Raw genomic sequence first — 17601 nt, forward strand, 5'->3', positions numbered from 1 at the left:
ATTTATTATTATTTATAAATTATTAAAACAGGTTTTTTTTTTTTCGGGGTGGGGAATTAAAAAAAAAATTAAGGGAATTGGAAAAAAAAAAAAAAAATTTAAAAAAATTGGAAAAAAAAAAAAAAAAAAAAATTAAAAAGGTTTTTTGAATCCTCAAATGAAAAATCAAAAAACTGTTTTTTTTAAAAAAAAAAACAATACCCTTTTTGATATTTGCTTTTTTTTCATTTTATTTTTTATTATTTTATTTTATTTAAAATACGGGATTAAATTTTTTTATTTGTTTTAATGTGATTTTTTTTTTTTTTTTTTTTTTTTTTTTTTTTTTTTTTTTTTGGTTTGAGCTTATATGATTTTTTTTTATTTTTATTTTTAGAAAAAATTGCTTATAAAATGAAGAAAAAAAAAAAAAAAAAAACAATGCCCTGTAGTTTTGAATTTTTTTTAATAATAATATAAAATTATTTTTTTAATTTTTTATTTTTTTTTTTTAATGTTTTTTTTATATTATTTCAAAATATTAATCCCCGAGATTAAAATTTTTTTTTTTTTTTTTTTTTTTTTTTTTTTTTTTCGTGTTTCAATTTTCAAATGAAAGGAATAAAAATAATTTTAATTTTATTTTTAATACTTAAAATAAATTTAATAAAATCTCAAGAACCAATAAATATATTTATTAAAAATGGTGATGATCTTTGTAAAATTAATAATTATTTAATACCATTTTCAAATTCAACCTTACCAATAATTTTAAACATTCAGAATGGAAATTATTATTCAACATGTAAAATAATAATAAATAATATAAATAATTTAACTATAATACCCAATAATAATAAAAATAATAATAATAATAATGATAATAATGATAATAAAAATAATAATATTAATTTGATTGATATTGAATTTGATTTTAAAGATTCAAATATTGAATTTTTAGAAATTAATTTTAAAAATCAAAATAATAGTAAAATTAATATTGAAAGTAGTAGTATAATATTAAGTGATAGTAAATTAATATTAGGGGTATATTTTGAAAGTTTAAAAAGTTTTTTAAGAATTAATAATTCAATTATTAGTGATTCAGTATTTGTAATTTATAATTCAACAGTTTTAATTGATAATTCAACGATTAAATTCAATGAAATTTTTCAATATATAATAACGGCGACTAATACTACTACATCTTATTCATTATTACTTTACAGTATATTTTCACAAAGTGAAACAAATATATCAATTAAAAATGGAATAATTGAATCAAATGGTTATTATAATAGTAATTTACAATTATTTAGTGATGGTATTGAAGATTTAACAAATTCAATAACAATTGAAAATATAATAATTAAAGGATTTTCAAATAGTAAATTATTAATTGAAGCAAATGGAAATCAATTAATTATTACAAATATTACCATAACAAATTGTAATTCAATAGTATTCATTTCAACTCAATCAATTCAATCAATTACAATAAATGGTATATTATTAATTGGAAATAAAAATTTTATATTAATTTATATAAATAAACTTTGTAATTTAAATATAAAAAATTTATTAACTAGTTGTGATAATGGTGTAAATAAAAATTCAGCATTAATTAAAAGTAGTGAATATATTGAACTTAATAATAATAATAATAATAATAATACAACAAATTATCAAATAAATATTAGTAATTCAAAATTACATTGTTTTGGAAATTCAATTTTTAAAAGTTCAGAAATTAAAATTGAAAATGTTTCAATTTTAACGAATCCATTATTTCAAATTGATGATAGTTTTTTCATATTAAATAATAGTGATTTAAATATGAAATCAAGTTCAATAGTTTCAATTAGTTATTTTAAAGTATTGAGTGATTATTTCTTTCAACTTGAAAATCAATCAAATTTAGTAATTGATAATTGTACATTTACAAACAGTACATCTGGAATGATATCAGCAATCAATAAATCTAAAGTATTATTATCAAGTATAGTTATTAATAATATTCAATTAGATAATATACCATTTTTTAATATTAATAATTATTCACAATTAGTGATATCAAATAGTAGTAGTAGTAGTAGTAATCAATACAATGGTGTGATTATTGGTTTAAATATTAAAAAATATTATGGAACCAATTCACCATTAATTCTATCAACTTCAAATTCTATAATAAATATAGAATCATTAGAATTATCAGAAATTTCATTTAATTCAAATAATAAAAATAATAATTATAATGTAATTGCAATTATAAATTTATTTTCATCAAGTTTATATATTAAAAATTCAATAATATCTCATTGTTATTCAACAGATTCAATTTTTAATTCAAATGATGGAACTGATTTTTTAGTTGAAAATGTAAAATTCTTTCAAAATTTTATAATATCATCTCAACAAAGCACAACAAGAAAACACAACAGAATTTATTTGGTAAAAGGATGGGTAGTATATTTGAACTGCAGGTTGATAATGTGAATTTTACAAATGTAGAATTTAAAAAGAATTCATTTAGTCCAATATTAGGAACCTATAAATCAAATAATATAATATTAAATAGTATTATATCTGAGGATAATTTGGGATCATTTTGGTTTTCAACAAATGATAAAAACTTGATTTCAAATAATTTATCATTGATTAATAGTAGAGTCCCAATTAATTATTTCTTTGGCTCATTATTTTCAAAAAATATAACATTTTCAAATTTATCATTAAAAAATAACTATTTCTTAAATTACTTATTTGATATTTATTATGGTGATTTGGTATTGTTTGAAAATGTTACATACTTTAATAATAAAGTCATTAGTACACAAGGTAAAGATAATTGGCCATTCTTAAATAGGTATATGTCTCCAATGGATTTAACATACTCTCAATTTAGATTCTTAAATAATAATCAATTAAAATTTAAAAATTTCAATGTAATTGATAATCATTTCTTTTCAAGCATGATTTATATTTATGAATCAAATTTTATATTTGAAATTGGTAATATTGAATTTAATAAATTTTATAATTATTCAAGAACTTCATTTTTAATTTCACAACATTCAATAATAAATTTAAATAAAATTAATTTCATTTCAAATAATTCAACTTATAATATTTTATTTGATAGTGATAGTGATATTAGTGGTGGTGGTAGTAGTGGTAATAATAATATAAAAGGTGAAAATGAAATATTTGGATTAATTTATACATTTAATTCAAATTTTACTATGGATTCTGGTATACTCTTATGGAATGATTTCCCATTTAGTAATGGTTCAATAATTAATCATGCTTGTTTATCATCATCAGTACATTCCTATACTCTTTCAATTATTAATTCACAAATTTCTAATAGTATTTCAAATTTTGGTACTTTACATTTAGAATTTTCAATGGATAAAAATAATCAAGTTTTATTAAAAAATAATACATTTTCAAATAATTTTGCAAAAACTGGTTCTGTACTATATGTAATTGGTTTTGGTAATATTGGTAATTATAATCAATCAATTTTTTATAATTCAAATAGTTTTCAAAATAATTCTTGTATTTTTGGTAATAGTATAATTTCTTCAGGTATTTATTTTACTTTTTTTTTTTTTTTTTTTTTTTTTTTCCAAATAATAAAATAAAGGTATTATTTAATAAATAATTAATTAATAAAAATTTATTTTATAATTAGGAATTCCAAAAATTTTCCCAATTGAAAAAATTATTGTTTATGGTGGTGACCAAATTGAAATTAATTTTCCATTTATTGATTATTTTAATAATCCAATTGATTATATTCCAGGTGTAAAAAATTTATCAATATCAATTTTAAATCCTTCAAATTCACCAAATCGTATAGATCAAGTTTTTATTCCACCAAATGTAATATCTGGAATAGGTACAATTTTTTATACATTTAATGTTAGTAAAGAGGTTGAATTTAAAATTTTTTTTTTAAATTTTCAAGATTTAAATCCAATTAAAGTAAATGTAATAGGTTGTTCACCTTTTACTTTTCCTGATAAACAAAAGGGTTGTTCTTTTTGTCTAATTGGTTCAACTGTTAAAAAAAGATATTATTATGATGATGATGATCTTATTGAACCTTGCAAAATATGTCCAGATAGTTTAACTTGTGAGAATGGAGATGTTTATTCCCATGTTGGTTATTATTTAATTAATCAAGATGTATCATTGGTTTACCAATGTGCATTAGATATGTGTTTAGAAAATAATCAATGTTCAAATAAAAATAATTATGGTGATTTATGTTTTGAGTGTATTGATAATGATGGAAATCAAGTTGTTTCAAAAAATGGTATTCAATGTTGTTCAAAATTTATAGGTTGGTTAATAATTCCAATTATTTTAATTTATTTAATATTTGGTTTAATTCTATCTTATATAAAATATACAGTATTTAATAGTTTATTATGTAAATCCATATTATTTATTCAAATTAATTCAGTGATTTTCTTTCCTTATAGTGGTATTTATTTTTTACCATTATTTAGAGGTTCACTTGATATGATTGATGGTATTTGTTTATCAAAGAATTTAAACTATATTGGCAAAGTATACTTGTCATATTTAATAATAATTTTATTATTTATAATTGGTTCAACTGATATAACAATTAAGTTATTTATTAAAATTTATCAAATATTTTTTAAAAAATCTAAAGAGTCAACAGTATTACCAAATTTCATAGTAAAAATATTAATAAGAAAAAAACAATATGGAGAATTTAATTATAAAATGAAATCTTTGTTTTCACTATTTCAAATTTTATTAATACCATTACTTTTCAATTCAATTTCAATGTTGGTAAAGAAAAATATTCTTTACAACACCACTCGATTAATAATGGATTTTTCAATAATCAATTCTTCAAATCGAACCTTTTTACAAATTATTTCAATACTTTTATTAATAATAATTGGTTTTTTTATTTTATTAGTGGTTTTAATATTTAATTTAAAAACATTTTTAAAATTAGTTAAAAAATTAGGACTAAATCTAAAATTCATTGAAAAATTTAAATTACAATCAAAATTAATTCAAATTTTAAATACTGACACAAGTAATAGTATATATAGGAATCAATTTAAATGGTGGAATGTTATTGAAATTATTAGATCAATTATATTTTCCATTCTTTCAATATCAATGATATTCTCACCAAATTATTATATGTTAATTATAGTTTCAATACAGTTTATCTATACATTCCTTTATATATTTTTTGAACCATTGCAAAAGAAATATTATTTTAAAAATATTTTAATTAATTTTTCCCAATTAATAATTTTTACAATTTTTGGTTCCTCTTTATTTCAAACATTGATTTTACCATTTTTTAAAGGTTTAATAATTTCAATTTTATCTTTTTTGGTTTTTATTATTATAATTTTTTTTAAAAAAATAAATAAAAATAAATAAAAATGAAAACATTTTGTAAATTAAATTAATTAAATTAATTTTTTTATAATACATGATGAGTACTTTATTAAAAAACCGCTGAGATGAAAATCAATTAATTTAATTATTCAAAGATTCATTCACAATTAAATATTTTTTTTTATAAATAATTTTTTCCATTTTTCTTTTAGAATTGGAGAACGGCTTTCATTAAAAGGCTTTTACAAATTATTAACCGTAAAATTTTGGCTAAATTTAAAAAAAATCATAAAAGGGGATGTAGCTCAGATGGTAGAGCGCTCGCTTAGCATGCGAGAGGTAAAGGGATCGATACCCTTCTTCTCCATTTTTTTTGCCTAAAAATTTAGATTAAGGGTTCGACTCCTTAAAATATTGTTAACATTTGAAAAAAAAAAAAACCGTACCGCGATCAAGAGGATACAAGATACACGTGAAAAAAAAAAAAAACCGTACATAAAAAACGAAAATGGACAACCACTTTCACTGGCAGAATGGTATACCACAATTCAAGACCAAAATCCAACCATCCCTAAAACGGAATTCCAATCATCTCTAAACTTAAGAGGCTACAGCTATAATCAACTCTTCAACAACATACTGAAGATAAAAGACCCTAAAACAAGAGACACAATGTTTAGATTCCATGCCAGATGCCTTCCAATAAACTACCTTCACAACAAACAATGCCCACTCTGCAAAGAAGATATGAGCAAAGACCCATACGGTCACCTGTTCTTCTCATGCAAGAAAACAAAACAATTCATAAAAATAAATAAATAAACTCAAAAATTTCATCTATATTACCACAGGCAAAGGTAAAAACTGGCACCATACAAGAATTAGGCAAAATAACAATTTCATTAATAGAATAACTCCAAAATTGTCACCGACAGCCAAAAAAGATCAAGAAGTGAATGCAGATTACGCCAACCACAGATTCCACAAAGAATACTTTGAATGGAACTATAAAGCAATAGACTATGATCATTCGCATATAGAAACCTAATGGCCCTTATCCTCCACAACATTTGGATTTGGATTTGCAATCAAATATACAGTGAAGATCCTTTAACAGATGAATCACTATCATACAGCTCCCTTCTAAAGAAATGGCACAAATTGGCCACTCTAGAATACATCAAAAAAGCAAAAGATCTGAAAAACTTATCAGCAAAAGACCATAATAACTTCAAAGATCCTAAGATCCTTCTCACTTCAACGATCAAGCTAAGAAAAACAACAGCTAATTACTATTGTATTCCAGAATCATCTCTCCCAAATATTATATCTTTTGATCAATTCATATGATTAAAATAACCCTTCAGCTTAAATGATAAGCATTTAAATAAATATTAAATAAAACTCGTATTAACACAGATGGACATATATCAATCTTGTTAATCCAATATTAAAAAAAAAAAAAAAAAAAAAAAAAAAAAAATTTATAAACTGAACCAGTTAGCTAACTACCAACTAGCACCACAAGAGAATTTGGATCGAAAACAATAAATGTTTTGATAGAATAAATAATAGAACTATATATTTATTAATTCTAAATAGAATTTTGGTTAGTTAAAAGAAGATAATATAACAAGTAGTGGTCTAAAGAGACTAGGTTTGGGAGCACTGATTCAGAATGCAATTAACTTTACATGTTAAGTTTCTAAAATTAATAATTTGATTGAGAAAACGTTTAGATATTTTTTTATTCTATCAAATATAATTTAGTTTCTATTTTTTTTTTTTTATTTTTAATTTTTATTTTTATTTTTTTTTTTAGTTAAGTATATTAAATTTAAAAAACTAAAATAAAAAAAATAATAAACAAAATAAAATAAAATAGAAACTAAAATTTATTTGATCCTAAATCTAAAATAATAAAATTTTACTTTTGTTTTTTTATATAATTAAATTTTATTTTTTGTTTTTTTTTACTCTATTTTTAATTTTTTTTTTTTTTTTTTCAAATTTTTCATAAATTTATCTAAAATAAATTATTTGCTTTATAATAATGCTGTTGTTGTTATTGTAATGGTAATTGCAATTTCTGTTGTTGTTCTATTAACTGTGAGATTGGTGACGTTGTTTCATTATTATTATTATTTTGTTGACCAGTTATCATTGGTTCGTTATCCTCGTTATTTGATTGTTTAAAAATTAATTAATAATTTAATTTCAAGTATGCCCTATTTTTTTTTTTTTTTTCTCAAGCACAAAAACAACAAAAAGAGATATAATATTATCAGAAATGAATTATCTAAAAATCCTTTGATGAATTATTGAAAAATTTAGATTTAAACTGTAAATAAAATAATATCAAATAAAAATAAAAAAAAAAGATATAATAATTTCTAAAAATAGAAATCAAATTAAAAAAAATAAAAAATAAAAAATAAAAAAAAAATAAAAAATCAACCCTATATTTTTTTTTATTTTCCTGAATAGGAAACAAAAAACCAAAACAGGAATTTATTGATCAATGATTAAAAAGAGTAAAAATGAAAACAAAAAAAAAAAAAAAAAAAAAAATTTTAATGATCTGAATTCCTTTTTTGGTTTATAATAATCTCATCCAAACTTGGTATGAAAATAAATAAAAAAAAAAAGAAAAAAAAAGTATAAAAAAAGAAAAATTTTCTTTTTAATTTTCATTCATAAAATAAATTCTAACAAAACAACAACTAATAAAAAAATAAAAATTAAATATATACAAAAAAAGAATTAAAATAGTATTGTGAAAAAAAAAAAAGTAAATTATTTATAAAACATTATTAAAAATAATACTAATTTTTATATATTACTTTTATTTTTTTCTTTTTTTACTATTAAAATAAAGATATAGGTGAATGGAATTCTAAAAAAGATTATACATAATATTGGTTAATTATTCTTGAATTTCAATTTAATAGTATTTTTTTCAATTTCTTTTTTTAAGATTAATTAAAGAGGGTTTAAAGAGTATTACAAAGATTTTTACTCCAATGGATCATAATTGGAGGGGCATCACAGATACAATAATTTTTTTTCAACTTTTTAAATGATAAACAAAACAAAATGGATTAATTTCTATTTTGTTTTAATCTTTTGTGTAGGAGAATTAAAATTTTCTATTCTGGAGTTGTCCTTCTTTTACATTTTCATTGTACGCCGGGTGGTTTGAAGCCTTATCATTCACATATACAATGAAGCATCATTAGTGGATGATCGTGCTGTAATCAGTTAAAGTGGGCAAAGTTGGGGAGTCAGACATGCCTCCCATCCTAATCGAGGAAACGACCGACCACTCCTCATTTACATTCTTTTTAGAAATAAAAAGAAACTTCAAACATGTAATATTAATTTATTATGTCAAGTGTTTCGAAGGTAAATGTGCTAATTAGAATATTGTAATTCCTGGGTATTACCTCTTTTCAAAATCATAAAAAAAAAAAAATAAAAAATAAAAAATATGAAAAAAAAAGGAAATTAATCAATCACAACTCTCTCAATAGATTATAGTTCAACAAAAAAAAAAAAAAACAACAACTCAATCAATATGAAAATCAATTATTTTTTTATATTGTCGTAATGAATGTTGTTTTTTTTAATACTATAACACTTTTGTTTTCATAAATCAATAATATCACCTTCAAAAAAAAAGTAAGTTATTTTTTTTTTTTTTTTTTTAATAATAATAATTACCGTTCACTGAAACTATAACAATTTTAAAAAAATTCAAAATACCTAGGTTACATTAATGTTCTTATAAGAAGGCGAAGTGTGTTCTCAAACTCAAATAAAAAATAAAAATCCATTCCAAAGAAAGTGTTTTAAACTATTTAGTAAATTAGAATTTAAATAATTTTTTTTAAAAAAACCTTTCAATTATAATCAAATTAGTCAATGTTTAAATAAAAAACACCTTTAACTTATTGATCATACAAATTTTTTTCATTTTTTCATTTATTTTCTAATTATTATTATTTTCTATTTTCTTTATTTATACAACCCCAAAACTCTTGTATTTCCAATCAAGACAACACATAAAAGGATACACACAACATAAATAATAATAAAAGAAAGAAAATATTTTTAACGAGATTTTAAAATCATTAAAAAAAAAAAAAGGAAAATTAGAAGAGAGTTTATTAATGTGTATTTTTTTTTTTTGTTTTTGTTTTTGTTTTCTGTTTTTTTTTGTTTTTTTTTTTCTGTTTTTTTTTTCTGTTTTCTTTTTCTGTTTTCTGTTCTTTTGTTTTTCTGTTTTTTTTTTTTATTTTCTTAAAAAAAAATTAATTTTTGTTTACCAAAACTAACTATCAACCTCTTCATCATAATTTAAATTGTTATTATAATCATCATCTGGATTTTGAATTAAATCATTCAAGAAACTAAGTTGTTTAATGAATTTTGATTTCATTGTTTCTAATTCTGTTAAAATTTCGGTAAATGATGGACGTTGTGAAGGATCGGAAGCCCAACATTTTGTAATTAATTTTCTAAGGGACACTGGACAATCGGGTGGGATTGCAGGTCTATAATTTTCAAATGCAGCTTTAGCTGCAGATGCAGTACCATCCAAACCTTCGAATGGTATTTTACCAGTATAAATTTCATAAACCACCAAACCAAAACTGTATACATCAACTTTTTCATTATACACCAATCCTTTTGTTAGCTCTGGACTTCTCCAACGTGGATTAGTTATACCACTTAATGTCATATCATCGCTTAAAGTTGTTGCTAATCCAAAATCTGCAATTTTAATATTTTTAAATTCATCCAACTAAAATAATAATTATAATAATAAAAATGTTAATATAAATAATATAAAGATAAAATATTTTTATTATAATATTCTTTCTTTTTTTTTTTTTTTAAAAAAAATAATAATACATACTAAAATATTTTTACTTGTTAAATCTCTATGTAACATTTGAATTGAATGAAGATGTTCCATACCTAAAGATAAATCATGAATCATTTTATACATCATTAATGGATTTAATTTAATTTTTTGAATATGTAAAACATCATAAAGAGAACCACCTTGAAGATACTCTGTAAAGATACATGGTGGATCAATACAGGCACCCATAAAAGTGACAACATTTGGATGATGAGATTTAATTAAACTTGAAACTTCTTTTATGAATTTTTCATCATTGGAAATACTTTCATTCTTTAATATTTTGATGGCAACTTTATAACCATTCCAAATACCAAGGAAAACATTTGCAAAACTTCCGGCACCAACCTTTTCAACGATGGCAACTTCATCAAATTTAATTTCTTTCTTTCCACGTAAAAACTCTGTAATTTCATTGAAACGCTCTTTCTTTTGAAGTTCTCTCTCCACCTCTTGATCATTATTTAACGACCAAAGTATACCTGGTGAAGAAAAGAATAATTTTCCCTCCAAATGATCGAAAAGTTTTAAGATATCATTGAAAGTTGGTCTATCACTTGGTAGAGGAGCCCAGCATCTATTAATTAGTTTACGGATGATCAATGGACATGAAGTTGGTATCTTTGGTCTTAGATTTTCATAGGCGACTTTGGCAGCCACAGAGATATCATTGAATTTTCTAAATGGTAAATGCGAAGTCAATGCCTCCCATAAAACAAAGGCATAGGCATAGACATCGATTGAACATGATATTTGATCCTCTTCCATTCTTGTCATTTCCGGTGCCATATATCTTGGTTCAATGGCTGGATTATTTAAATCGGTAGCATTCAACTTTGGGAATGATACTTTTACAATTTGAAATCTATCAAGATAAATGGACCTACTTGTTAAATTACCATGTGCAACATCTTTTGAATGTAATAATCCCATAACGCTTGCAATGTCCTTACTTATCTTTATAAATAGTGCCATATCAATCTTTAAACCATCCCTATGAATTAAGTCATGTAATGAATTCATACCTTTAAAACTTTCAAAAATAATTGAATCACCACACCAACCAACTAATAATCCAAGATTTTTATGTTGAATCATTGTATATTTACTTGGTATAACTTCACTATTACTACCATTACTATTATTACAATGATGATGATTATGATTATTACCACCACTGCTGCCACTATTATTACTTCCACTAACATTACTACCATTAAATAATTGTTTTCTTTTTTCAATATTTTTATCAGAATCTTGATCTTTTGGTTGTTTTAATACTAATTGAGTTGATTTATATTCAATTTGCCAAATATTACTTGATTTTGAATTTGATTCTAATTTCTCCAATAATTTAATTTCTTTAAATTCAATTGGTTTTGTATAAAGTTGATTCTCTCGTATCAATTGAGTTAATGATTCAAATTGTTCTTCATTCTTTTTTTCATAAGAATCAATTGATTCATTTTCATTCTCAAAGAATTGTATTGGACTATTTATTGAAGAGTTTGATGATGTTTTAAAACATCCATTATTATTACCACCACCACCACTACCACTACCACCACTAATACTTGCACTACCGCGTGGAGAAGTATTTATACTACTATATAATTCAGCTCTTAAATCCAATGGTCTAAGTTCAATTTTTAATTCTTGTGAAAACTTTCTTAATGAATTTGTTAAATTTGAAGAAGTGGAAGAGGTTGATGATGATGGATTCATTGATCTTGGTGAGAGAGGATTACAACTTATTGTACTAGTACTACTTCCATTAAGGCTCCAATTACTATTACTATTTGAAAGTGATGTTATTAAATTTTCCAATTCAATAATTTTTTCATTGATTTTTTGAATTTCTTCTGAAAGATTTTCAAAACTATCAGCATTCTCTGAATAACCTTCATCAATTAGATTTTGTTTCTCAATTAATGATTCTTTTTTCTCTATTAATTCATAAATCTCTTTTCTAGTACAACTTAATTTCTCCAATGTTTTATTGTTTAAACCTTTTTGATGATTATGATTTGGATGATGTGGATTTGATGATGATGTTGATGATGATCCTGATGATAATGTTGGTGATAATGTAACTGTATCATCTGCACTCTTTCTAATGTGACCACTATTATTGATATTATTATGACCTTGATGATGATTATGATGATTGTGTTGATGATGATGATGATGATGATTGATACAATTTGTATTCGCTGTAATTGAATTTATAACACTTGTATTTATGCAATTTATTGGATTTGTACCAGGAAAAGTTAAACTTCTAACATTACGATTTGGTGGTGACATTGGTGGTGACATAGATGATGAAAATACATTATTTAATTCACCACTACTTGTTATACTATTACTACCAAAACTATTCTTTAAACTTTTAATTGAAGATGACGATGGAAATGATGGTAAAGCAGGTGGTAAATTTGTAATTGTTGTTGTTGTTGTTGTTGATGTTATTGTTGATGTTGTTGTAGTTGGGTTTGGTAATAATTCATATTGTTCATTGTTTGGCATTGATAATGGATTAAATAATGGTTGTGATATAAAATTATCATTACTATTATTAATAATATTGGTATTATTATTACTATTTACATTATTATTACCACTATTATTTAAGTTAATATTATTACCACTATTATTTATTGAAGAAGAAGGTGAACTTATACTATTATTATTATTATTATTATTATTTAAACTGCAATTTAATAATGATTGTGACATTGAATATAATGTATGTGGATCAAAACTTGGTGGAGATGTAATAAGTCTTTCTCTTTTTTTCTCTTTCTCTGATTCAATATCTTCAGTATAGACCAATACCTCATCAATGTTTTCAGATTCATCACTTGATTCACCACTGGTATCTTCATTTTCTTGAGTATCAAATTCACCATGATGATGATGATGATTATGAAGATGATGTTCAATTGAATGAGCCAATATCGGATCCATACCTTCATTGAAAAAGTTATCTTCATTCTCTTCATTATACCCTATTATATCATCATGGTTCATAATTTCATCATTTTCTTTTTCTTTTTCTTTTTGTTGTTGTTGTTGAAGTTGATATAATAATGTATTTTGGTCAGTTATGATATTATTTGAACCATGATTTAAAAATTCTTTATCTCCACTTGAAAACAGTATATTTTTATCAGAAAGAGATTGTTGTTTTTTATCTTGTTCATCAGCACCATCTTGTTGTTGTTCCAGCAATGTTGAATTTGGTAATGGTACCTTAATTTTACTATTTAAAAATATTCCATTACTACTACCCCTTAATTCTATTTTATTTACATTTATACATGTCGAAATTGGTGATGGTGTATTATTTATATTTATATTATTGATTATATTTGAGTTTTTATTTACATTATTTACAATTAGTTGTTCATTACTACTAGTATTGGTACATGAATTTAATAGGGTTCTCAGCGTAATTCCCTCACCATTAATATTATTATTATTATTGTTATTATTGTTATTATTATTATTATTATTATTAAAACTATCCATTCTGTTTATTTTTTATTTTTTATGAATTTTTTTTTTTTTTTTTTTTTTTTTTTTTTGTGTTTTTTTTTTTTTTTTTTTTATCAAATAATAACAATCCTCTTAGTTAACTAAAACAATTTTTAAAAAAAAAAAAGATTTTTATTTTTGTTTTTTTTTTTTGTTTTTTTTGTTTTTTTTTTTTTTATTTTATTTTATTTTATTTTGTTTTTTTTTATTTTATTTTATTTTATTTTTTTTTTTATTTTTATTTTTTCATTTAAAATAAATTAGAACAACCGTTAGCAAAACTAAAATGATAAATTTATATTTATTATACTTATATAAATAAATAATTATATAAATATATTTATATATATATAATTTGTGGTGTGTAAAAGAATTAATTGTGACAGTAAATGGGAGGGGGGGAAAATTTTAAAAAAAAATAAATGAAAAATAAAAAAAAAAAATAATAAAAAAAATAATTATATGTATATATAGTAATTATAAAAATTTCCAATTGTAATAAATAATACATAAATTTAATAATAATAATAATAATTTTCCAAAAAAAAAAATTTACTCATTTAATTCGATACATCAGATATTGGAATGTTTTTTTACAGAGTGGTGTTATTTTGTCTCTCTTTTTTTTTTTTTTTTTTTTGTCTCTCTTTTTTTTTTTTTTTTTTTGTCTCTCTCTATTTTTTTTTTTTTTTTTTTTTTTTTTAATTTTGGGGGTATGTCGTGGGGGAAAAAAAAGAAATAAAAAAAAAAAAAGGAAATTTTTTTTTATTTATTTTATTTTTATTTTTTTTTTTTTAAAATCTTGAAAAATTTAAAAATAAAAATATATAAAAAAAAAAAGTATTAAAATTAAAAAAAAAAAAAATAAATAAATAAAAAATAGTTTTTAATGGTGCTAGTTTTTATTCTATGTGTATAATTGGTTAATTAATGAATAATAAAAATAATTAATTTTACCAACCTTTTTTTTTTTGTTTTTTTTTTTTTTTCCTTTTTTTTTTATTTTTTCTTTTTTTTTCTTTTTTTTTTTTTTCAAAAAAATTTTTGGATTGAGGGGTACTTTAATATGAGCTGGTATCATTTATTTAAAAAATTATATCCAAATTAACTTCTATGGTTCATTAGAAAATGCAACGTCGAGTTCAGGAAAAAAAAAAAAAACAGTTAGGAATTTTGTAAATTTTGATGGTGTGACACATTTGATAGAGCCAATTATTTGAAATTTTCATCAAGATATTTTTTTTTAAAGTTTTTATATTTTTTTTTTTTTTTTTCATAAAAAAGTGATTTGCCTTTTCACGTAAAACGAAAAAAAGTGAACAGTAAAATGGTCAATTATTAATATAAAAAGAAAAAATGCCTCAATCTGATTAATTCACAAGATAAATAAGTATCACTTCTTTATTAGAAACTAATTTACCGAGATATTTCAAATGCAAAAATTAAAAATAAAATAAAATATAAAAAAAAAAAATAAAGACTATTATCACACAAATTATTTTTCAAATAAATAAAGATTTTTTTTTTTTGTATAATTTTTTTAATTCATTTATTTTTTTTTTTTTTTTTTCAAATAAATAAATAATCAAAAAAAAAAAAAAAATAATTATGAAAATAAAAAATATTAATAAAGAAAAAAAAAAATATTTTTTATGCATATTTAAAAAATTAATAGAAGTGTAATATTATGGAATGAGTGGTAAAAAAAAAAAAAAAAAAAAAAAAAAAAAATTTAATTAAAAATAAAGAAAAAAAAAAAATATTTTTTGTACATATTTAAAAAATTAATTAATAGAAGTGTAATGAAATGGGAGTGGTAAAAAAAAAAAAAAAAAAGAAAAAAAAAAAAAAAAATTTGAAAAATAAATCTTGAGAATTGGTTTAAAATTATTATTATTATAATTATTTATTATTTATTATTAATAGATTTATACTAAAAAAAAAAAAAATTAAAAAAATTAAAATAAAAGAATATTCTTTTTCTTTGGTAAAATTAAAATTAAAATGATTAATGGTTTTTGTTGTTGTCATAGTGGTTTTAATGAAAACATTAAAAATTTTAAAATTTACAGCAATAACAATAACAACAACAATAACAATAAAATTTATTTAATTTTAATTTTAATATTATCAATTTATATTAAAGATTGCAATGGGCAGGTAAGACCAGAATTACCAAGGAATAGACCACCACCTATTACAACATTAGCATGTAGTCTCAATAGTTGTTCAGAACAAGGCGAACCATGTAGTTTTAATTTATCAAGTGGTTCAAGTGGATTTACATGTTATGTTGCAGATCGTTGTAAAAATGGGACATGTGTACCAAGTTTACAACAGGGCGAAGTATGTATAGATAGTGATGAATGTAATTTAGGTTACTCATGTGTTACAGAGTTATCAAATCTCTCATTTACACTACCCAATAAAACCAAAACTTGTGAACCTTCTTTCTTTTCTGAATATGGTGGCCCTTGTAGGCGTGCAACAGATTGTTTAAATAGTTTAGATTGTATTAATGGTACTTGTAGTACTCCACTTTATGGTTGTTTGTCTGATTTATCTTGTGATAGAAATTCAATTTGTGTTAATGCAACATGTGTTTATAGACCTTTAGGTGTAAGTTTTAAATATTTATAAAATCCATATATTAAAATATTGTGTACAAATAATTTAAACATATTATTATTATTATTATTTTTTTTATATTTATCAAAAAAAAAAAAAAAAAAAAAAATAAGGAAAATGAATGTTATATGTCAAGATCATTTGATTGTAAAAATACATATAATCCATGTACTTTAAGTAGTTTAAATGTTTCATCAATAGGTGTTTGTTTAGAGTATATACCATTGGGAAATCCTTGTTTAACTACAAAATATTCTTGTGATTGGAGAACTGGCCAGGTTGTAAGTTGATTTTAATTATTACTTTTTTTTTTTTTTTTTTTTTTTTTTGTTTTGGAGCCTAATTTTTTTTTCTTGAAACAATTTAGTGTAGACCCCTATTTCTTGGATCAATAGTTGGTAGATGTGTAGTTGTACCAGATGATCCAATTATTTCATGTGTAACAGCTTCAAATTGTAGACCTTATGAATTTTGCAAGTAAAGTATATCTTTAAAGATTTATTTAAAAAAAAAATCAACAGAAATTAATACCTTTTTTTTTTTTTATTTTTTTATTTTTTTTTTTTTTTCAAATAAAATAGATGTGATTCACAATCTGGAGTTGGATATTGTGTAAAGAGAACATTTTTCGCAGGGAAATATTGTAGACAAGCATTTATATTATTTCTTGACTGTTATAGAACAACAAATTGTACTCAACCATTTTCATTTAATCCAACATCATGCATATTAAGAAGTCATTGTAAAGAATTGGCAATTTGTGTTGCATCATTTTGTACTGAACCTTTATTACCAATTTCATTATGTGTGAGTAGAACTTGTGAATTATCAATTTTTAATGACTCTAGTGTTAGAACAATACTTTCATCTTCATTTAATGATCATATTATAAAACCTTGGAAATATTTTAAAATAATATTATTATTTTTATTTTTAATTATATAATATAATATAATATTTAATAATTAATTTTAAAATAACTTGAAACTTTATTGAAATAGTTATGTGTGGAACATAATTATTGAAAAAATTAAAAAAAATAAAACAAATAATAATAATAATAATAATTTCTTTATTAAAGAAAGATATCTTTTTTTTTTTTTTTATACATTTTTATT

At 21.5% G+C, this 17601-nt stretch overlaps 3 protein-coding genes and 1 non-coding gene across 4 annotated transcripts; 3 read left to right on the forward strand and 1 right to left on the reverse strand.

Annotated features, from left to right (window-relative positions):
• Positions 1-591: 591 nt before the first annotated feature.
• On the forward strand, positions 592-6433 carry DDB_G0289049 (hypothetical protein; the record flags this gene model as incomplete). Its single annotated transcript, XM_631342.1, has 6 exons — positions 592-1009; positions 1112-2445; positions 2502-3570; positions 3677-4420; positions 4946-5201; positions 6295-6433. The coding sequence occupies 6 exons, from the start codon at positions 592-594 to the stop codon at positions 6431-6433; spliced, it is 3960 nt and encodes a 1319-aa protein (XP_636434.1).
• Positions 5680-5752, forward strand: tRNA-Ala-AGC-9. Its single transcript has one exon. It is a non-coding gene; the product is annotated as a tRNA-Ala (tRNA).
• Positions 6434-9718: 3285 nt separating the features above from the next.
• On the reverse strand, positions 9719-13849 carry pyk3 (protein tyrosine kinase; the record flags this gene model as incomplete). Its single annotated transcript, XM_631343.1, has 2 exons — positions 9719-10192; positions 10307-13849. 2 exons carry the CDS (start codon positions 13847-13849, stop codon positions 9719-9721), a joined length of 4017 nt encoding a protein of 1338 aa, XP_636435.1.
• A 2010-nt stretch (positions 13850-15859) lies between these two features.
• Positions 15860-17428, forward strand: DDB_G0289051 (hypothetical protein; the record flags this gene model as incomplete). Its single annotated transcript, XM_631344.1, has 4 exons — positions 15860-16474; positions 16597-16764; positions 16851-16960; positions 17065-17428. The coding sequence occupies 4 exons, from the start codon at positions 15860-15862 to the stop codon at positions 17426-17428; spliced, it is 1257 nt and encodes a 418-aa protein (XP_636436.1).
• Between the last annotated feature and the right edge of the window lie 173 nt (positions 17429-17601).

Source organism: Dictyostelium discoideum (assembly GCF_000004695.1).
Source record: "Dictyostelium discoideum AX4 chromosome 5 chromosome, whole genome shotgun sequence".
In the NCBI taxonomy this organism is placed as follows: Eukaryota; Evosea; class Eumycetozoa; order Dictyosteliales; family Dictyosteliaceae; genus Dictyostelium; species Dictyostelium discoideum.